Source organism: Palaemon carinicauda, chromosome 2, assembly GCF_036898095.1.
Source record: "Palaemon carinicauda isolate YSFRI2023 chromosome 2, ASM3689809v2, whole genome shotgun sequence".
Lineage (NCBI taxonomy): Eukaryota > Metazoa > Arthropoda > Malacostraca > Decapoda > Palaemonidae > Palaemon > Palaemon carinicauda.
Genome location: NC_090726.1, coordinates 104,314,422 through 104,338,101, shown reverse-complemented (window position 1 = coordinate 104,338,101; position 23,680 = coordinate 104,314,422). Strand labels below are relative to the sequence as shown.

General features: G+C 45.4%; 1 protein-coding gene across 1 annotated transcript in view; it reads left to right on the top strand.

The window, feature by feature from the left end:
- The window catches only part of LOC137626160 (dystroglycan 1-like), a 388,225-nt gene that overhangs the window by 86,874 nt on the left and 277,671 nt on the right, over positions 1 to 23,680 (top strand). Inside the window, exon 5 of the mRNA XM_068357241.1 lies at positions 12,388 to 12,507. Within this exon, the coding sequence (XP_068213342.1) occupies positions 12,388 to 12,507 (120 nt within the window). The remainder of the gene's footprint in view (positions 1 to 12,387; positions 12,508 to 23,680) is intronic.

Genomic DNA, 23,680 nt, shown 5'->3' with positions numbered 1-23,680 from the left:
GGTTACCTAAATCGCCGAAACTGATAAATACTATCGGCATAATATAAAGAATTCCCAGTATGAAGGCTAAATAGCTAAATTTATTAAAGCATTAAGATCGGGGAAAGTCGCTCTGGCTAACTAAATGACTCGTGCATAGCGAGCGACAGCGTCCATGACGCCTCCGGTAGGCAACAGCTCTTGTTTACGTTAATATCATTTATTTAATTTAAAACAACAAGAGCTTACATTTATACAAAGTAAAGATAATACTCAACTTTCCAGAGGCAGAAGAGGCTGGAGAAAGCATCATGATGTTGAATAATATCCAAAATAACGAGAGAGCACAAGGGAATCACCGAGCAATAGAGCTACGAGATAGGAATAAACATGGCGCCGTTGATGACGTCATATACAGACTCGAAACGGGGAGAAAAGGTACCTTAATAACGGCTCCCCTTTTGTTTCTTGCCACTTTTCCCTCTCGAAGCGTTAACACTATTCGGGGTGAAGATAGCTATGTGGCATGTCAAGAATTCGTCCTCTGATATTATGCGATATCCCTATAAGAGTAAATTAGGGATATTCAATCCAGGAGTTAAAATTCTGGGTACCTTGAGGTAAAATTCTCTGGGAATATCACTGTAGTTAAATATACCCTAGGAAGCTACTTTAAAGGAACTTCCATCAGGATGACATGGCCTGAGCCCCAAAAAAATGGTCGTAAGGTCGAACAGTCATAAGTCGCTTAGGTTGTAAGTTGACAACTACTGTAATAGTTTTTTATTTCAGGCAAAGTAAGTGGGGAGAATTTATGGAAAGTTCCATATTTTGCTATGCATGAGTGTTGTAATTCAAGGGGTAATAGTTTGAGTGTGGTTCGAAAATTGTATGGTAGAGTAGTAATTGATAGGATTAAAGATAAAACAAGAGATGCAGTCTAAGATGAACAAGGGGGTTTTAGGAGAGGTGGGGATGTATGAATCAGATTTTTTATTGTTAGGCAGATTAGCGAGAAATATTTAGCAAAAGACAAGGAAGTGTATGTTACATCTATGGATCTGGAGAAAGCTTATGATAGAGTTGATAGGCAGGTGGTGTGGAATGTAATGAGGTTATATCGAATTGGTGGAAGGTAGTTGCAAGCAGTGAAGAGTTTCTACATAGGCAGTAAAGCATGTATTAGAATAGGAAATGAAGTGAGCGAGTGGTTTCCAGTGAGAGTGGGGCTGAGAGGGATGTGTGATGTCAGCATGGTTCAATTTGTTTGCTGATGGAGTTGTAAGAGAGCTGAATGCTTGAGTGCTTGGTTGAGGATTGAAACTGATAGACGAGAGTGATCATGAGTGGAAGGTAAATGTTGTTGTTTGCGGATGATACTGTATTGGTTGCAGACTTGGAAAAGAAGCTGGGTTAATTAGTGACAGTTTGAAAGGGTTTTGCTATGCATGAGTGTTGTAATTCAAGGGGTAATAGTTTGAGTGTGGTTCGAAAATTGTATGGTAGAGTAGTAATTGATAGGATTAAAGATAAAACAAGAGATGCAGTCTAAGATGAACAAGGGGGTTTTAGGAGAGGTGGGGATGTATGAATCAGATTTTTTATTGTTAGGCAGATTAGCGAGAAATATTTAGCAAAAGACAAGGAAGTGTATGTTACATCTATGGATCTGGAGAAAGCTTATGATAGAGTTGATAGGCAGGTGGTGTGGAATGTAATGAGGTTATATCGAATTGGTGGAAGGTAGTTGCAAGCAGTGAAGAGTTTCTACATAGGCAGTAAAGCATGTATTAGAATAGGAAATGAAGTGAGCGAGTGGTTTCCAGTGAGAGTGGGGCTGAGAGGGATGTGTGATGTCAGCATGGTTCAATTTGTTTGCTGATGGAGTTGTAAGAGAGCTGAATGCTTGAGTGCTTGGTTGAGGATTGAAACTGATAGACGAGAGTGATCATGAGTGGAAGGTAAATGTTGTTGTTTGCGGATGATACTGTATTGGTTGCAGACTTGGAAAAGAAGCTGGGTTAATTAGTGACAGTTTGAAAGGGTTTTGCTATGCATGAGTGTTGTAATTCAAGGGGTAATAGTTTGAGTGTGGTTCGAAAATTGTATGGTAGAGTAGTAATTGATAGGATTAAAGATAAAACAAGAGATGCAGTCTAAGATGAACAAGGGGGTTTTAGGAGAGGTGGGGATGTATGAATCAGATTTTTTATTGTTAGGCAGATTAGCGAGAAATATTTAGCAAAAGACAAGGAAGTGTATGTTACATCTATGGATCTGGAGAAAGCTTATGATAGAGTTGATAGGCAGGTGGTGTGGAATGTAATGAGGTTATATCGAATTGGTGGAAGGTAGTTGCAAGCAGTGAAGAGTTTCTACATAGGCAGTAAAGCATGTATTAGAATAGGAAATGAAGTGAGCGAGTGGTTTCCAGTGAGAGTGGGGCTGAGAGGGATGTGTGATGTCAGCATGGTTCAATTTGTTTGCTGATGGAGTTGTAAGAGAGCTGAATGCTTGAGTGCTTGGTTGAGGATTGAAACTGATAGACGAGAGTGATCATGAGTGGAAGGTAAATGTTGTTGTTTGCGGATGATACTGTATTGGTTGCAGACTTGGAAAAGAAGCTGGGTTAATTAGTGACAGTTTGAAAGGGTGTGTGAGAGAAGGAAGTTGAGCGTTAATATTGGTAAGAGTAAGGTTATAAGATACACGAGAGAGGAGGGCGGTACTAGGTTGAATGTTATGTTGAGGAAGTAGATCAGTTTTAAGTAATCGGGGTCTGTTATTGCTGCAAGTGGTGGAGTGGAAGCAGATGTACATCAGAGTAAATGAAGGATGCAAAGCGTTGGGGGCAGTGGAGGGAGTTGTGAAGAATAGAGAGTTAGGAATCAATGTAAAGAGAGTTCTGTTTGAGAAAGTGATGGTACCAACTGTGGTGTATGGATCGGAGTTGTGGAGAATAAAAGTGACGGAGAGACAGAAATTTAATGTGTTGGAGATGAAGTTTCTGAAGAGTATTGCTGATGTATTTCTATTAGATAGGGTTAGAAATGAAGTAGTGAGGGGGAAAATGGGCTTAAGAAATGATTTAGCAGCTAGAGTGGATATGAATGTGTTGAGGTGGTTTGACCATTTAGAGAGAATGGAAAATGGCTGCCTGCTGAAGAAGGTAATGAATGCCAGAGTTGATGGGAGAAGTAATAGAGGAAGGCCAAGGTTTTGGGTGGATGGATAGAGTGAAGAAAGCTCTAGGTGATAGGAGGATAGATGTGATGATAAGAGGCAAAAGAGCATGCTAGAAATAAAAATGAAGAGCCAGCAATTGTAACGAAGTTCTGGTAGACCCTGGTACTTCCCCGGTCGCCTTGGTGACTGTTAAGGTAGCAGCAATAGGAATTCAGTATATGAATCTTCATTTGTGGTGAAACGTTTGGTTGGGTGGGCTGTGTCACCCATGCAGTACCAACCAAACTCGGCTGAATCCTTTGTCAGGCTGGGAAGAGCGAAGAGAAGAAAAGTCCTCTTGTGTTTGTTCTTATGTAGGCTACTTCCCAAAATTTAGGGAAGTGCCTTGGTAAATAGAGATTTCTCAAGTTTGTAGAGATTTTTTATGTATATTTATGAAATATTTGTGGTTGTAAAATGTACGTTAATTGCATAAAAACAAGAACAAAATTACTTTCCAACCATAGAAACTTATGGCACTAGAGCTCTTAATTGAAAGATTTTTATGATTTCTGGTTGTCTGAAAAGGGTTTGGCTCTGAGTGGTGAGAAAATTACACCTTGCATCAAGATTATTAAAGAAGCCTTCATTATGAGCTTGAAGGCTACAGATCAATGCTTAATTTAGTTATGAAACATTTGTATTAGACTCACCAGCTTCTAATGTTACATCAGATATTGTCCAATCTTTTAAATATATGTATTGAAAAGCCTGTAACTCATTGTTTATTATGTGGATATAGTTATAAATTATTGAGTATAAAGAGACTCATAGTCTTTGGCCAAATTTATTAGTGAACGGAAAGCTCTTCCCAAGCATGCTGGATCTTATGTGGGTAATGTTTTTTCTATTACTTTTGCCAGGTTTTAGAGCAAAAATATAGTTTACGGCCAACAACTTAGCTATCCACTTTAGTATTCTTTCATTGACACAAAGTGAAAAAGGACTCAGAGCTGTAAAAGTTTATTCAAGTACATTTAAAAGTTTATTCAAGTACATTTAAAAGTTTATTCAAGTACATTTAATGGAATTCAGTTAAGAGGAAGTGTATTAAATTTACTTTGTGGGGTAAGGATATACAGTTGTTACTAAGGCATATGAAGAGTTGGATAGACTATCCCAGTCCTGAAAGCTAGAACTCAAGAATTAGGGACAGGGCATAATTTATTTAAAAATTATTCATTGGGAAAAGTAATAGCTGTAGCTTAATTGTATACCAAATCAGTTTTTACCAAGCATTATTCTGTAGATTCTTTTGTACCCTTATTAACATTGTTTAAAATCTGGTCATATAGTTTCAGCAGATGTATTTCACGTACAGGTAATAATTTTCTTTATATACACTGTATGGAAGGGCATATAGTAATTTTAATTATGTACAGTATTTTGCTTTTTTTACAATATTTTTGCTAGAATGGTTTTGAAGCTACTCAGTTGTTTGGTAAATAGCTTTAAATTTATTGTTGGAAGGGGAAATCCAATGTTTCAAATAGCTTTAAATTTATAGTTGGAAGGGGAGATCCAATGTTTCAAATAGCTTTGAATTTATAGTTGGAAGGGGAAATCCAATGTTTCAAATAGCTTTAAATTTATAGTTGGAAGGGGAAATTCAATGTTTCAAATAGCTTTAAATTTATAGTTGGAAGGGGAAATCCAATGTTTCAAATAGCTTTAAATTTATAGTTGGAAGGGGAAATCCAATGTTTCAAATAGCTTTAAATTTATAGTTGGAAGGGGAAATCCAATGTTTCAAATAGCTTTAAATTTATAGTTGGAAGGGGAAATCCAATGTTTCAAATAGCTTTAAATTTATAGTTGGAAGGGGAAATCCAATGTTTCAAATAGCTTTAAATTTATAGTTGGAAGGGGAAATCCAATGTTTCAAATAGCTTTAAATTTATAGTTGGAAGGGGAAATCCAATGTTTCAAATAGCTTTAAATTTATAGTTGGAACGGGAAATCCAATGTTTCAAATAGCTTTAAATTTATAGTTGGAAGGGGAAATCCAATGTTTCAGTAATTTTACGAAGAATTTTTTTCAGGGATTGTATGGCAAAAAGATTAAAGGTATCTTTAATGATTCCAAAAAATCAAGACAAATATAAAATATTAATAAAGGTTATAGATGCTGTACATCAATTCTTTTGAGAATATAGTTTTGTTAGTTTCATGCCTTTCTCACATCCTAAGGAATGTGGCAGTCAGTATTTACAGTAGAAGTCCAGATATCAATTATTGAAATTTAAGAAATTAATAGCATTTATTATTTTGATACTTTACTACCAGTCATATAACCCTTCTCTTCCCTACTACTTCGGTAATGACACAAAAAGTTACTTTGCTCTAATTAGCATAACTGGTTCGGGGTTTCTTCTAAATGAGTGTGATCTCACGCTGGCTTGTCTCCTGTAGGAGAGCATTATAAGGGAGAGAGAGTGGATACTTTTGATTATTTTCAAGGTAATGAAGCTCATTCTTAAATTATAATAGCAGTGTATCTCTCTGGTATCAAAATAATAAATTTATTAAAATTCTGTTTTTATGTCTTGTTTTATTACTTAGATTTTTTTTTTTTTTTTTTAGATCATCCTATTATAATGTGTTGTTGTACATCCAGTAAATATAATTTTTCAATATTAAACTTAGCCGGTGATTATATAAGCTGCAGCTCTGCTGCTCGACAGAAAACTCTACGTTCAAAATCCGCCAGCGATCGCTATGCAGGTAGGGGGTGTATATCAACAGCGCCATCTGTCGTGCAGGTACTCAGTACTCAATGTAAACACAGAACTCAATTTTCTCTCTGTCGTGCCACCGGCAAGACCTACTAATTCGCTGTTGCTAACTGGATTGGTTTTCACATCTTTTTGGTGAAGTACACGTTTCTAGTTTTGAGCTTTCGCTTTGCAGGCTTTATCTTCAATACATCCTTGCATTCTTTTGTTGATATCGGATTATTTGTTGATGACTTTGGATAGGTTTTGAATTCCCCTTTGACTAATTCAAAATGGCTGACCCTTCTCAAGTCCCTAAATTCAGGAAGTGTAATGCTAGGGACTGTTCAAGGCGTCTTCCGAAGGCCTCTATCGATCCTCACACCGTTTGTTCCAATTGTCGGGATAAAACCTGTCAATTGGAAGATCGATGTGAGGAATGCGTTGGGCTTTCGGAATTCGATTTTATCGAATTCCAGAAATATACACGTAGGCTAGAGAGAGATAGAGTCAGGATAAGTTCGTCTCGCTCCGTTGAATTTTCCTCTCCTCATGCCCCACAACCTATTCCTTCCCCTGTAGTGGTTGCTCCTGATCCCCCTTCTAGCACTCAAGAACCTTCGATGGCAGATATGATGCGTGCCATCCAAGCTCTGGGTGAGAGAGTCGAGTCCTTGGCTAGTGACCGTAACCAGCTCATGGCAGACGTCAAGGAGCTGAAGTGTAAGAGTGCAGTGGGTAGTGATAAAGTGAGTGATAGTGTTGTGGATAGTGTTGCGCTTGAGGGTTCGTCTGTTCGTGCCTGTCGTCCTCCCAGTCCGGGACCTCTTGCAAGCTCCCAAGTCCAGGGGAGAAGCAATGTCGTACGACCAAAGGGTTCGAGAGGCTTTAATCAGCGAACAGACGTTCCCTCCGTGGTTTCGGGGGTATCTACCCAAGATCGCCCCACCCACACAAAGACGAGAGAGCCCATTTATTCCTCGTCTGCGGTAGAGGTTTCTCGTAAGAAACCATGGACCAAGGTCTCGCGGCCTCTTAAGCGCAAGTCGGTCCCTTCCGCGCAAGTCCAACGGCCCAGTTGTAGCCACTGGGTCAGTTCGGACTCGCTGCAGTCTTCCGACGACTGCTCACCTCCTAAGAGAGGCAAAGCGGTACCGCATCAGGCAGTCACACCGTCTGTTGCCGCACCTGCTCCTGTAGACCCTAAGTGGTCTTTGCTGCAGACCATGCAGTCTCAGTTAACGTCATTGATGCAGGACTTTCGTGCGGAGAAGGTTGACGCTGCACCAACCTCTAGCCTACAACCACCCACGGTTGTGCGTCCTGTGGACGCTGAGGTGACCTTCTGCCGCACTCCAGCTGAGAGAGTCCCGCCACCCATGCGTTCCAGTGTACCCTGCCAGCCGCATGTTGACGTTCAGCGACGCACGGAACCTTCCGTTGACGTTCGCGAGGTACAACAACAGTCTAAGTTGTTTTGTTTTGACGCGGTGCGTCAACCTCCGCAACCCAGTGTGGTTACCTCTGCTCGCCCACATCAGACTAGACAGTCTGGAGTAGACGCTATGCGTCCCCGCGCTGCTATGGTTGTTGCCAGTTCACAGACTGGGCAACAGTTCCATGACGTTGCGTCCGGTTCAGTCACGCGTGCACCCGTGCTGCCGGACTCAGCTGACCAGCCGATTCCTACTCCTTTGCCGCTTCCTCCTCAATTCTCAGATGATGGACTCTCTGATGATGACGACGCGGCACACATTGATGACCCACATACGGACCTTGACTAACCCAAGACCACGCAACCCTCTTTGGACTTTAGAAAAGTTCTTGCTCTGTTCAAAGAGATGTATCCGGACCAGTTTGTGTCTGCGGCTCCACGCTCTCCTCCGTCAGAGTTTGCTTTAGGTACGCAGTCATCCGCGCCTGCCTTTACGAAACTCGTCCTCGCCCGCTCGTCCAAGAGAGCTTTACGAGTTTTAGGAGATTGGATGCAGTCCAAAAAGAACCTAGGGAAGACAGCGTTTACGTTTCCCCCTGCGAAACTCTCTTCCAGATCGAGCGTCTGGTATGCCACGGGAGAAGTTCTCGGCTTGGGAGTTCCTGCCTCTGCCCAGGGCGACTTCTCAAGCCTGGTAGACTCTCCCCGCAGGCTAGCCATGAGACGCTCTAAGATATGCTGGTCTCCTACGGACCTAGACCATCTGTTGAAAGGAGTGTTTAGAGCCTTCGAGGTCTTTAACTTTTTGGACTGGTGTCTAGGAGCTTTGAGCAGGAAGATCTCCCCGTCTGACAAGGAATCTTCCTTGCTCATAATGTCCTGCATGGACAAGGCCATACGTGACGGATCTAGTGAGCTTGCGGCTTCGTTCGTATCCGGGGTCCTCAAGAAACGGGAGAACCTTTGCTCTTTCCTGTCAGCTGGAGTAACACCGTGTCAGAGATCAGAACTTCTTTTTGCTCCTCTCTCAAAGTGCCTTTTTCCAGAGGACTTGATTAAGGAGATTGCTGCCTCTTTGATTCAGAAGGACACCCATGACCTGGTTGCGTCCTCTGCCCGCAAAGCCACCCCTTTGCCTACCTTGTCAAGACCCAGGATGGACACTCCAGCGTCCAGATTCATTCCGCCCTTTCATGGCAGAGCCTCCAGCAGAGGAGGTGCTCGTGCCGAAGGGAGACGTGGGAAGAAGAAAGGTACCAAGTCCTTTAAAGGCAGAGTCTGACTGCCTCCTTCTTCAGACAGCAGTGGGAGCCAGACTCAAGAACTTCTGGCAGACCTGGGAGAAAAGAGGCGCAGATGCACAATCTGTGAAGTTGCTCAGAGAAGGGTACAAGATCCCGTTTGTACGCAAACCCCCTCTAGCAACGTGTCCCATCGATCTCTCTCCCAGGTACAGAGAGGAAGACAAGAGACGAGCTTTGAAGCAGGAGGTGTCTCTCTTACTAGAAAAGGGAGCGGTAGTCAAAGTCCGGGACCATCAATCCCCGGGCTTCTACAACCGTCTCTTCTTAGTGGTAAAGAAGACAGGAGGGTGGAGGCCGGTGCTAGACGTCAGTGCGCTGAATGTCTTTGTCACAAAGCAGACGTTCGCCATGGAGACCACAAAGTCCGTTCTAGCAGCGGTCAGAAAGGAAGACTGGATGGTCTGTTTAGACCTAAGGGACGCATACTTTCACGTCCCCATCCACCCAGACTCCCAACCTTTTCTGAGATTCGTTTACGAAAAGGTTGTCTACCAATTTCAAGCCCTGTGCTTTGGCCTAAGCACAGCTCCTCTTGTGTTTACGAGGCTGATGAGGAATATAGCCAAATTCCTTCATTTAGCGGACATCAGAGCCTCCCTCTATTTGGACGACTGGCTTCTAAGAGCCTCTTCCAGTCGTCGCTGTCTGGAGAATCTAAAGTGGACTCTAGATCTGATCAAGGAATTGGGTCTCCTGGTCAATATGGAAAAGTCTCAACTGGTCCCATCCCAAACTATTGTGTATTTAGGGATGGAGATTCACAGTCAAGCTTTTCGGGCTTTTCCGTCGGCCCCCAGAACAAGTCAAGCCCAGGTATGCATCCAGAACATGCTGAAGAAGGAACGATGTTCAGTCAGACAGTGGATGAGTCTGATAGGGACGCTATCATCCCTGGAACAGTTCGTTTCGTTAGGGAGACTACACCTCCGTCCCCTTCAATTTCACCTAGCTGTTTACTGGAAAAAGGACAAGACGCTAGAAGCGGTCTCGATCCCCATTTCCGAGAAGATGAAGTCGTCCCTGACTTGGTGGAAGGACAGTATCAGCCTCAGAGAGGGTCTGCCCCTGGCTGTTCAGACCCCCAACCACGTTCTCTTCTCGGACGCATCGGACACGGGCTGGGGTGCGACATTAGACGATCGGGAATGCTCGGGAACTTGGAACGCGCATCAAAGAACGTTACATATCAACTGCAAGGAGCTACTGGCAGTTCATCTGGCCTTGAAAAGCTTCAAGTCCCTCCTTCAAGGCAAAGTGGTGGAGGTGAACTCGGACAACACCACGGCTTTGGCGTACATCTCCAAGCAAGGAGGGACCCATTCTATGACGTTGTACGAGATCGCAAGGGACCTCCTCACCTGGTCAAAAGATCTAAACCTTTCTCTAGTAACGAGGTTCATCCAAGGCAACTTGAATGTCATGGCAGATTGCCTCAGTCGGAAGGGACAAATCATTCCAACAGAATGGACCCTACACAAGGATGTGTGCAAGAGACTGTGGGCCACATGGGGCCAGCCTACCATAGATCTCTTCGCAACCTCGATGACCAAGAGGCTCCCAATATATTGCTCACCAATCCCGGACCCAGCAGCAGTTCATATAGATGCCTTTCTACTGGATTGGTCACATCTAGACCTATATGCATTCCCCCCGTTCAAGATTGTCAACAAGGTACTGCAGAAGTTCGCCTCTCACGAAGGGACAAGGTTGACGTTAGTTGCTCCCCTCTGGCCCGCGAGAGAATGGTTCACCGAGGTACTTCAATGGCTAGTGGACGTTCCCAGAACTCTTCCTCTAAGGGTGGACCTTCTACGTCAGCCACACGTAAAGAAGGTACACCAAGGCCTCCACGCTCTTCGTCTGACTGCCTTCAGACTATCGAAAGACTCTCTAGAGCTAGAGGCTTTTCGAAGGAGGCAGCCGGGCGATTGCTAGAGCAAGGAGGACATCCACTCTTAGAGTCTACCAGTCGAGGTGGGAAGTCTTCCGAAACTGGTGCAAGTCAGTATCAGTATCCTCGACCAGTACCTCTGTAACCCAAATAGCTGACTTCCTATTATACCTGAGGAAAGAAAGATCTCTTTCAGCTCCCACTATCAAAGGTTACAGAAGCATGTTGGCATCAGTCTTCCGTCACAGAGGCTTAGATCTTTCCAACAACAAAGATCTACAGGACCTCCTTAAGTCTTTTGAAACCACGAAGGAGCGTCGTTTGGCTACACCTGGTTGGAATTTAGACGTGGTACTAAGATTCCTTATGTCAGAAAGGTTCGAGCCACTACAATCAGCCTCCTTTAAAGATCTCACTTTAAAGACTCTTTTCCTGGTTTGCTTGGCCACAGCTAAAAGAGTCAGTGAGATTCACGCCTTCAGCAGGAACATCGGATTTTCATCTGAAACGGCTACATGTTCTTTACAGCTTGGTTTTCTAGCCAAAAACGAGCTACCTTCTCGTCCTTGGCCGAAATCGTTCGATATTCCAAGCCTTTCAAATATGGTTGGAAATGAACTAGAAAGAGTCTTATGCCCTGTTAGAGCTCTTAAGTTCTATTTAAGACAAACTAAACCTTTACGAGGACAGTCAGAAGCTTTATGGTGTTCTATTAAGAAACCTTCTTTGCCTATGTCAAAGAATGCCTTATCCTATTATATCAGACTGTTGATACGAGAAGCTCATTCCCATCTGAGTGAGGAAGACCAAGCTTTGCTGAAGGTAAGGACACATGAAGTTAGAGCTGTCGCAACTTCAGTGGCCTTTAAACAAAATAGATCTGTGCAGAGTATAATGGACGCAACCTATTGGAGAAGCAAGTCAGTGTTCGCGTCTTTTTATCTTAAAGATGTCCAGTCTCTTTACGAGAACTGCTACACCCTGGGACCATTCGTAGCAGCGAGTGCAGTAGTGGGTGAGGGCTCAACCACTACATTCCCCTAATTCCATAACCTTTTTAATCTTTCTCTTGAAATGTTTTTTATTGTTGTTTTTGGGTTGTCCGGAAGGCTAAGAAGCCTTTCGCATCCTGGTTGATTTGGCGGGTGGTCAAATTCTTTTCTTGAGAAGCGCCTAGATTAGAGGTTTTGATGAGGTCCTGTAGTATGGGTTGCAACCCTTGATACTTCAGCTCCTAGGGGTCGCTCAGCATCCTAAGAGGATCGCGAGGCTCCGTAAGGAAGACGTACTTAAAAAGGCAGAGTAATTGTTCAAGTCGACTTCCTTACCAGGTACTTATTTATTTTATGTTTGTTATTTTGAATAACTGCTAAAATGAAATAAAAAATCCTTAGCTCATAATAATGTAAACATTTATTGCTGGTCTCTACCCACCCCCCTGGGTGTGAATCAGCTTATATAATCACCGGCTAAGTTTAATATTGAAAAATGTTATTTTTATAATAAAATAAATTTTTGAATATACTTACCCGGTGATTATATATTAAAGGACCCTCCCTTCCTCCCCAATAGAGACCCAGTGGACCGAGGAGAAAATTGAGTTCTGTGTTTACATTGAGTACTGAGTACCTGCACGACAGATGGCGCTGTTGATGTACACCCCCTACCTGCATAGCGATCGCTGGCGGATTTTGAACGTAGAGTTTTCTGTCGAGCAGCAGAGCTGCAGCTTATATAATCACCGGGTAAGTATATTAAAAAATTTATTTTATTATAAAAATAACATTATTCACTGTATGAGTATACTTTATTATATTGAAATGATTATTTCTTTACTAGGTTCCAGTAAAACCAACAAGGATTGTTGAAGCTAGTCCTACAGTTATGTATGAGAGCGCACATCCGACTGATGTTTATGCTGATCTTGAAGGTTCTATGACCACCCATCCTTCTACATTTGTAAGTGTATTTTTAATTATTTTCTTGCTAATCAATTTTACCATATATTGATAATGGCTAAGAATTTCCAATATAATGTGGTAGAAAAACTATATTTTATAAGACAAATGCTCTTAGATGCCATATGAGATAATTTTTGGACAGAATTTTAATCCTTTTGATGGCTATGAGGACAATGAATTTCTTTCTACTGTACATGGCCTGAAACTTTTTCAAATACAGCATAGTTCATTGTTAAAACAAAACTGTTATTGTTCCAACACGGAGTACTTACCTCGAACTACTTTCTTAGGAGTATCTGGGAATCTCCTCCAAACCGACCAGAATTTTGTGTAGTTTCTCTTATCTCCGTCTTCTATAGTGGGTCCCTCTGTGGCGGATGAATATTTCGCCCTGAGGTGACCCGGGTCAGCGAGAGCGCATTGCCAGGTCTCGGTCACCAGTAAGTTTCTGGTCGCGGCGTGATTAACATCTGGCCGCTCTCTCTCACATCCCGTGTGACCCTTTGTGTCCTCGACCCTTTGTGTTCCCACATGGTTCCCACGTGTTTAATGTTTACCTTATATCCTTTTATCCACCTCTTTCCCCTGTGTTCTTGTGTTGCTTGGTGCTTTTGTGTACGGTTACGGAGCACCCACGTCGTTGCCCCGGGCCTAATGCCGGTAAATCTTGTGGTGCGTTCCTCTCTAAGCCGGAGGTTGATCCCCATACCTTGTGTTCGTTGTGTAGGGGCAGTGTGTGTTCCCGTCCGCCACGTGTCTGGAGTGCGAATCTTGGCCCGAGATCCAGTGGGCGCTCTACGGTACCAAGAAGAAGAAGGCGTCCAAGAGATCCCCCAAGAAGGCGAGTACAGCCTCGTCCTTGGCGTCGCCCACGGCTCCGTCGGAGAAAAGTTCTCCGCCACCTTCCCCTACCCAGAGTAGGGGACGAGGTAAGTCCGTTGCGGGGAAGCGGCCCATTGCCGATCCCCATGAGTCTGATGTTCCTGATGTGGGGGATGTTGTGTCTGTGCAGGCGTGTGGGGGGCCTGATGGGGGGGCAGGAGTGTGCTTGGGAGACGAAGTTCTGGTGCCTACAGGGCCCGTCTCTACTGAAGACCTGGTGTGGGGGAAGGCTGCTCCGGCTCCTTGCCCCGCATCGTGGCTGTGCGTTTCAGGTGCTTCAGCGACCGGGGGAGAAGCGGACAAAGAGAGTCCGCCAGCATGCTCGTGGAATCCAGACTCCATCGCATGGACGTCCCCTAGGACGCCCTTCAGGTCCCCGATGCTGTTAGAAGAGGAGTTCAACAGTTGGTTCGGCCCCAAGACGACTGTGCGGTCTCCCCCGGCGCCGTCGTCGACGCTCCCGCCCGTCTTTATGCAGCCGATCTCGCCGATGAAACGACACGAGGATCCCCCATCAGCATCGGACGTATCGGAGGACTCGGCGAGCTCGTCTTCCTCCTTGTCATTAGCCTCACTCATCAGCTTCGTCGGACTCGTCCACCTCAGAAGATTCAGGTCCCCGGGACTCTGGGAAGAAGCGGAAGAGGTCCCGTAGGAGGAGGTCACGCTCGCGGTCAGCCCCTTCCAGGAAACTTGCCAGGATCTCCAGGAAGAAACATAAGAAGGGCCGTTTGTCTAGGGACGAGTGGGTCCGAGTTACCATCCCGCGCAGCAAGCTCCTCAAGGTAGCCTTCGCTCCAGGCTCTTCCTGGTGGCTCCCTAGAGCCACCTCATCACCCTCGCGACACGGGTCCTCCTGTAGGTCCGCCCGTCGCCCGAAGTCTTCGTCTCAAGTCTCCTTCGCCAAGCCTAAGCCCGCGAAGGCACCGGCTCCATCCGCCCAGCGGAAAGAGCCGCTCCTTCGGCCCGGCAGCATGGTCCTGGCCCCCGGTTCTATGGCAGCTCTACCCAAGCGCCAGGAGCACCTGGGAAATCTTGGTAGGCCTCCGGCTCCACGGAGCTCCGCGGGAGGGAGTAGACCCATGACGGCTACTCACGTCCCAGCGGATCCACCAGTACTGCAAGTCTCCGCTCCATTGGTACGGTGGGAGAGATGGGATCTGGCTTCCTGCGCGGCTCCATCCGTGACCGACGAGGCGTCTCACATTGAAGATCAAGTAGCTGAAGGCCTTATAGAAGGGGGAGAGTGCTCCGCTGATGACGTCTCCTCCTACCGGAAGGTGTTCGCGCTCATAAGGCGGCACCACAGGCTGGACGACCTGAAACCCTCGACGGAGCAGGCCTAACTCTCCGGTCTGGGCAGGTTGGTGGACAACCTGGTGCAGCAGAAGACGTCCTTAACCCTTCCTCTAGGGGGAATCCCCGTGCGGTTGAAGCGGCGATAGCCACGCTGAACCAGGGAAGTGCGGAAGACAGGGCCTCCTCTGCCCCAGTGTGTTTCTCACCAGCGGAGGCCTCTATGATGAAGGACATGGCCCATGACTTGGTTAATGTCACATCTTGGCTGGACTGGTGGGCCTGTACCCTGGTGGGTTTCCAGTACTCCCATGATCTCTCTGTACCGGAGAATCAGACTTTGTTGCTAGAAGTGATCCGCTCAGGGGGAAAGGCGATGAAGTTCCTCACGTTCCAATCCCTCACGCAGACGGCTAACTGGGTCTTACGGAAAAGAGACACTGTCCTTAATAAACTACTCCGTAGGCTACCCGAGCGAGAGGCGAGGTGCCTGAGGAGCTCCCCGGTGTGGGGCGATTCCGTCTTCCCCCTGAAGGCAGTCGAAGAAGTGATGGAGAGAGTCGGGAAGCTCAAGGAGGCAGGAGAGCCCAGGCCCCCAACTGCAAGGCGTCCGGCACATAGAAGAACCGCGCCAGATGGCCCCCACTCCTCGCCAGTCCAACCCAGAAGAGATTCCCCGTCGGTTTCCTGGCATCAAGCCTCGCAGCCCTCCCGTAGGGGAAGCGCGACCTCGCAGGCCTCCTTTAGGACTTCCTACCCCAACTCAAGGAGAGGACGTTCCAGCTGCGCCTCCAGGAGAAGGTAGGGAGAGAGGCCCCTTACTCCTGCCGAAGCCTCAGGTAGGGGGATGCCTTAAACACTCTTGGAAAGCTTGCGGGACTACGGAGCGGATCCATGGACCGTAGCAGTCCTGAGGGACGGGTACAGGCTGCCCTTCCTGGCGGACCCGCCCCCTCTAATTCCGGACCGACAGGCGGAGTGGTTGGCGCCCAAGGACCCCTTAAAGCAGGCGGCATTACAGGAGGAAGTGTTGGCCATGATCGCCAAAGGGTCGTTGGAACCAGTCAAGAACCCCACCCCAGGGTTCTACAGCAGACTCTTCCTGGTGGAGAAGGCAACAGGGGGTTGGAGGCCGGTCATAGATCTGTCGGCCCTCAACAGGTTCGTATGCAAGACCGACTTCAAGATGGACACCCCGAAGTCGGTAATGGCAACCTTGAGGGAGGGGGACTTCATGATGTCCCTAGACCTTAAGGACGCCTATTTTCAGATCCCTGTCCACCCGTCCAGCAGGAAGTTCCTAAGGGTGAAATGGGGTACCCAGGCGTTGCAGTTCAGGACCCTATGCTTCGGGCTGTCGACAGCTCCTCAGGTCTTCATGAGGGTCTTCACAACAGTCTCAGTCTGGGCCCACGAACAGGGCATCCGCCTGATTCGTTATCTGGACGACTGGTTGTTACTTTCAGCCTCAGAGGGAGTACTGAAGGAGCAAGGCGCGAAACTTCTACGGTTCTGCAAGGACTTGGGTATCACCATCAACCTAGAAAAGTTGCAGCTGATACCCTCCACCAGGATGACCTACCTGGGGATGGTTCTAGACACCCAGTTGGTGCGGGCCTTCCCCTCCTCAGAGAGGTTGGAAAATCTAGACCGGATAATTCTCCCCTTCCTAGCAAACCTTCCGAGGGGAGCCAAAGACTGGCAGAGGTTAGTGGGCCACCTGGTGTCGTTGGAGAAGTTAGTCCCCCGAGGGAGACTCAAACTAGGAGCGGTTCAGTGGAACCTAAAAGAATTCTGGACCCCGGGGGAGGCCCCGCACAAAATAGTCACGATGTCCTCGGAGACGAAGTGGTGGCACGACAGGACGAACGCTCTCAAGGGAATGCCCTTCGCGATCGATCCCCCGGAGATGCTGTTATTCACGGATGCATCGAAGGAGGGATGGGGAGCCCATCTTCTCGACGAGTCAGCAAAGGGGAAGTGGTCCCCCGAGGAAAAGAACCTTTACATAAACGTCCTAGAACTGATGGCCGTTCAAAGGGCATGCGTAGAATTCGTCCACCTTCTCCGGGGAAACACTGTAGCTCTGATGTGCGACAACGCCACCGTGGTAGCCTACCGTATGTGAAAAAGCAAGGAGGACTAAAGTCGAAGTTGTGCAGTCTCACTACAAAGTTCCTGGAATGGGCCTCAAAGGAGCTGATCGAGACCACAGCCAGGTTGATTCCAGGAAAGCGGAACGTCCTAGCCGACGGCCTCAGCAGGATGGGCCAAGTAGTAGGATTGGAGTGGTCCCTACACCCAGAAGTGGCTCAGACGGTCATCGTGAAGTGGGGGTTGCCGATAATGGACCTCTTCGCCACAAAACTCAACGCACAGCTCCCCGTGTTTTGTTCTCCTGTGCCAGATCCAACAGCAGCGTTCGAGGATGCCTTTCAATGCCCTTGGGACAACCTCGACGTGTATGCCTTCCCTCCCTTCGGGATGCTCAAGCAGGTCCTCAACAGAGTGAGACGAACAAAGAACCTGTGGTTCGCGGACCTAAAGGAACTAGCGTGCCTTCCACCATGGCCCCTTCCGGACAGAGAAGACCTCCTCCGCCAGCCCCACTTCCAAATGTCTCACGAAAACCCTCGGTCCCTCCGCCTATACGCGTGGAGGTTATCGAGCGACTCCTGAAGAGGGAAGGATACTTATCAAAGACTGCAACAAGGATGTTGGGTTACCTGAGACGGTCCTCAGTCGCGATGTATCAAGCGAAATGGACCACTTTCACAAAATGTGGCTCCTCGCAGAACCTCAGGCCGTTGGAGGCCTCCATTCATCGAATAGCAGATTTCCTAGTCTACCTGAGAGAAGATGTAGGTACTGTATGTCTATCCCGGCCATCAAAGGTGTCCGAGCTGCCTTGGGCCAGGTCTTCCTCCTCAAGGTCCTAGATCTAGGAGCTTCCCAGCAGATCTCGATGCTCATCAAGAGCTTCGAGCAATCATGTTCTCCCCGTTCCTCTAGAATGCCACAGTGGGACGTGGCCAGAGTTCTTAAGGCTCTGTCTGAGCCTCCCTTCGAGCCCCTCAGGGACGTTCTGGACAAAGAACTCACCCTCAAGACTGTCTTCTTTCTCGCCCTGGCCTCGGCTAAACGAGTGAGCGAACTCCATGGGCTGTCGTACGAGGTATCGCACGTGAAAGGTTGGAAGGAGTTGAGTTTCAAGTTCTTGCCCGATTTCGTAGCCAAGACGCAGGACCCAGTCTACTGGGACCCTAGGTTCGAGGGATTCTCAGTGCCAGCGATTCCGCGATTGGACAACCCGAGAGATTTGTTTCTATGCCCGGTCAGGGCAGTTAGAAAATACCTGGAAAGGACAGCCAGGCTTCACCCTGGGATTAAGAGTCTGTTCGTCTCCTCGGGCGTGGTGAAGAAAACAGTGTCCAGGAACACTATCTCCTTCTGGTTACGGCAGGTGATTAAGAGAGCCTATGACAGTACCGGAGCCTCGGTGCTGGGTAAGCCGAGACCCCATATTAGGGGCCTGAGCACTTAGCTAGCTTTCGAGAAGAACATGGCTTTGGGCCAGATCCTGAAGGCGGGCACATGGTCCAGGCAGTCCACCTTTACGGCCCACTACCTGAAGGACTGTACTAGAAAGTCTCTGGACAGCTTCTCCATTGGTCCGGTCATTTCTGCGCTCCAAAAGATTTAAGGTCGAAGCCCCGGGGAAGCCCGTGGAAAGTAATGGCAAGCGACACAAGTTCCTTCCTTACCTTTCCCCCTTGTCCCTGCTTCCCCTTCATTCACTTTTTCCTTACCCCTCCCATGTGGGAAATGTTCAGTGGAGGCGCCCATGTCCGGAGTTCCTTACAGAGGTGAGTTAGACAATAAATAGTTTTTTTGCGTAGTTTTCCCCAGGTCTCATATTCCGTATTTGGTCAGAAGAACCTAGCCTGCTATCTAGGTTCAATCTTTATTACCCAGCAGGTCTCTCGGCCCGTAAGACCACCCCCGCCTCCCAAAGTATAAGTCGCCTAAGAAAGTAGTTCGAGGTAAGTACTCAGTGTTGGAACAAATCACAAATTTTAAGTAATTTGTATTTTTCCTAACAGTACTTACCTCGAACTACTTTCGGGTTATGGCCCGCCCATCCTTCCCTGAGTGTCTTACAGGACTTTGATACCATATTTATCGAAAACTTACTGGTGACCGAGACCTGGCCACGCACTCTCGCTGACCCGGGTCGCCTCAGGGCAAAGTATTCATCTGCCACAGAGGGACCCACTATAGAAAACGGAGATAGGGGAAACTACACAAAATTCTGGTAGGTTTGGAGATTCTCAGATACTCCTAAGAAAGTAGTTCGAGGTAAGTACTGTTAGGAAAAATACAAATTACTTAGTTGAAAACCCTGCAAAGGCACATAAACACACTTGAAAAATATTGCATTGTAGACCGCACTCTTGAAAGTGTCCTTGTTTTTTTATACCTGACGTGCTATTTAGGGGGAAGCATCTGAACTGCCTAATTAATTTATATAATCCCATTATAGTTTCCCTTGTTTTGATGAATCTTTACGTAGACAGTGCTGTTACCTTTCAAGTAAGGGCTTTTTGAACATGATATAAAACCAAAAAAATCATCTTGCTCTTTGAGGAACCACAAGTGACTTTCACGAAGACTTACCTAGACCTCGGTCATCAGCATAATCTTGTTGGGGTCCAGCAGCAGTCCCATTTACACCCTCGTTATATTTTTGTCCCAATTGTATGTAAATTTATTTGGTTTTATAATTGCCCCGTCTAATCTGGTTTTTGATTAGTTGTATATTCCTTTGTTCAGAATTGCTTCATCTATGTCTCAGAGTTGTAGCTGTGATTTTATAGGTCAGGAAATAGTGTTAAAGATCACATACGATTCTGTATCAATTACTAGACTAGCCAATGTGATACAGGTAAAATTTTTTACCTTGTAGTCAATGAAAAGAATTTTTAATCTTAACCATTAAGGAATATAGATCAATGCTCAATTTTCTATTCAAACATCTGGGATTTGATCTATTTGTCTTAGGTGCTGGATTATGATAGATGTATTTAAGGCTTTTAGTATTAAAAGGGCTCCAATAATAAGATCTTTTTTGGCATTTGGATGTGGTTTTATTGTATTAGAGAGTATTTATTTGTTAACCATTGGAAAATCTATCGCCTATAGATTTCACAGCTAAAACATTAACTTCAGCTGTATGTATGATAAACGATAAACACTATTTGTTAGGGTAGGCACCAGGGACAAAAATTATTTTGTGAATTATGAATGACTTTTGTTCTGACATGAATATAAACCATTGTTCTTTACTTAAGAGTATAACATTTAACAAGGCGTCAACAACCATACGGGTTGTGACCAGTTGATAGTGGGAAATCATTGCATACCCTCCCTCCTATCATTCTCTACGACTCCACTTTGATTTCAGCAGTCAGCAGTGCTGCCTGAACACTGGAAAAATTGCTTTACTCTCGGTCTCTGTTCCCAGTATGAGGCTATGGCATTTCGGTGGTATTGTCCTCGAGTCGGGAGCTTGATTAATGCTATCAATTTCTCTTTTAACTCCTTAGGTTGGCCAAGGGTGAAAGCTCATCCTTGTCCCCTTGGAGTTAGACTTGCATGAAGTCTTTGGATCAAACTTGTTTCCGTCTGTCTTTTCGCCGACCCTTCGGTGTTTTCAAATGGGGACACGTGAGCAACACACGTTCTAGTGAGTACTGTTGATTCAATGTTTTCAGCATTACTTATTGAAAGCCAATTGCTTCACATTCCGTGGTTTAGTCTGGCGATTTGAGAGGTTTGCTTAACAAGCTGTCTCTCACAAGTTCGCTCCGGCGAGCGTTCCACCAGTGTAGCCCACTCGCCCCTTGATGTGTTCGCAACCTCAGCACGAGGACAGGCAAGACGCTCAGGTAAGCGTTCTCCTAGCAAGCTCACCCCTAAGGGCGGCAAGTACAGGCTTGACTGTCCTCACACTTCTGAGATCGTCGACCCTTTGGGGTGTTTTAACAGACGCCCTTGTAAGGGCAAGAAGCCTGTCCTCACCTGGGAGCACATCTCCCCAGGTAGCTCTGAATCCCGAGCGCGACTTGTCATCTGCATGCATTAGCCTTTCACCTGGGAGTTGTTTAATGACAAGCAATCTCTCAATGTGCTTATGCAGAGTGAGTACTCAGTGCTCAAATTATCTGTGTAGGTGCTCTAGGTGCGATCACAGATCATCGCCCAACTGGCTGGGTTGACAGCATAGCTTCATATGCTAACTCTCAGCTCAACCACCCCATGGCTCGTGATTGCCCTTGTGAAATTAAGCTTGCTCTACCTGTTTTTCACGAGCCAGGCTTGCTCACTTGTGGTTGCGTTCCAAGTGACCCTTGTTTCGTGCTCTCTCGCAATCAGTGTGCTCTTCTGTTGTCCTGAAAGACAGGCTTAAACCAAGCGTTCTCCTAGCATGCTCAGTGATAACTCATAGTAATTGCAGACCTCCTTTACCTGACGTACAACAGTGAGCATTCAAGGCGATCACTAGGCTCAACTGAGCACTCATTTGGACCTGAACGCTTTTAACCCGTTGAGTTACTACCGCTAGAGAGTTATGGGGTCCTTTGACTGGTCAGACAGTACTTCATTGAATCCTTCTCTCTGGTTACGGTTCACCTCCCCTTTGCCTACATATACACCGAATAGTCTGGCATATTCTTTGCAGATTCTCGTCTGTCCTCATACACCTAACAACACAGATTACCAAACAATTCTTCTTCACCCAAGGAGTTAACTGTTGCACTGTAATTGTTCATTGGCTACTTTCCTTTTGGTAAGAGTAGAAGAGAGACTTTAGCTATGGTGGTAAGCAGCTCTTCTAGGAGAAGGACACTCCAAAATCAAACCATTGTTGTCTAGTCTTGGTTAGTGCCATAACCTCTGTACCATGGTCTTCCACTATTTTGGGTTATTTCTTTTGCTTGAGGGTACACTCGGTCACACTGTTGTATCTGATTTCTCTCCCTTTTGTTTTGTTGAGTTTTTATAATTTATGTAGAAAATATTATTTTGATGTTACTGTCCTTAAAATAATTTATTTTTCCTTGTTTCCTTTCCTCACTGGGCTCTTTTCCCTGTTGGGGGCTCCTGGGCTTATAGTAGCATCCTGCTTTTCCATTAGGGTTTTAGTTTAGTAAGTAATGATAATGATGATAATTAGTGATTTAGAATAGGTGGTGTATTCCACTGCTTAGGCATTAACGTAACTCTTAAAAGAAAGATGGTTGTTTCCTTAGCAAGAAACCTTAGTGCCTGTGATAGCTATACAGTATATGCTTTTATGTGTACACTATCCAGCTTTCACATATTAGGGAAGTGTTTGTGGAAACATTCCTCACACACACACACACACACACACACACACACACACACACACACACACACACACACACACACTCTCTCTCTCTCTCTCTCTCTCTCTCTCTCTCTCTCTCTCTCTCTCTCTCTCTCTCTCTCTCTCTCTCTCTCTCTCTCTCTCTCTCTCTCTCTCTCTCTCTCTCTCTCTTTTTTTTCAATTTCAAAAGAATTTTAAACATCAAGAATTATTTAATATTTTGTTTACCTTTGGTTATGATCAGCTGATCTGAAGGTCTTGCTACCTTATCGAAAGATTGTGCACATACAAGTGGCATATTTTTTTTTATGTAATTACTTAATTTATTCAAAATCTCCTCATGATGAATATTACATCAGCACCAATATGTTACAGGATATCAGTTTTCATACAGTTTGTTTATAGCTATTATTATGTTGCGAAAACGTTGTCACACACTGTGCGAGTGTGTGTGACAGTGTTTGAGCGGGCCCTAAGGGTAATTCATTATTAAAGCTTCATACAGTATTTAATTTTGTATTCATTATTAAGCCTTCATATTTCATTTCATTAATGTGGCTTATTAAAGCATGTTTGTATTCTATTTTTCAATTTCTTGAGCATTTCAATAATCAAGAGTGGAAGTGAGAGGCTAGATTGTGGACGTGTTCTGCGCGGAGCTCGTTCAACACCCTGAGTCATGTTGTAGCTGTTTGTTTCTCCCTTAGAATATCATTGAAAAGATATTAGTTAATCTTATGGAGAAACCTAAGTGATAAGAAACGGTACACTATGTCTGTCCCTAACTATTTCTGCCTCATATGTGAAAACACGGATGGAGACCGGAAAAAATGGATAGTTTGTAAATGCAATAGATTTACCATAAGAAATGTGTATATAGTGACAGGCGTCATGGATAAAGAACGGTAGAACCTAGATTGGTTATGCCCACACTGTGTAGGTGAAGCCAGGTAAGCCAATTTATATATTTCAAAATTAAAGGAAGAGGTGAATATGAGAGAAGAGGCCCTGAGCGAACAAGACGCAAAAATAGATGACTTGGAAAACAAACTTGCGGACCTTAGCGCACACGCAGCAAATTCCACCCAGACTACTGACTTCAGTGAAAAGATTGATATTCTTGCCATGAATATGGAATCAATTAAGGCAACGCTTCAAACATTGATGAACCCAAAACTGGAGAAAACAACATTTGCTGACAAATTTAAGGAAAAATCTGTTGGTAAATAAATCAACAAATACAACTAAAATTACTGAAAGAAAATGCGAGGTTGAACAGGCACTTAGACATTCCTATACTTGACACGAGGTCAACTACGAATGGAAATGTTGTTGTAAACTTTGCAAACAAAATGATCAGAGAGGAGGCGGCAAACAAAATTCAGACATTGGTTGCCGACACTTAAACGAGAAAAATCAGAAAACTAAAACCAAAAGTAATGATATGCAATGTGTAAAATGATGATGATGATGTAGTCAATGCTTTGATTTAAAGAAATCGCTGCCTGGAAAAAATCCAAAATATAGAAGAGAAAGATAAGTGTAGTCCTGAAGAAAAATGCTTCAGGTTAGACCACCCACT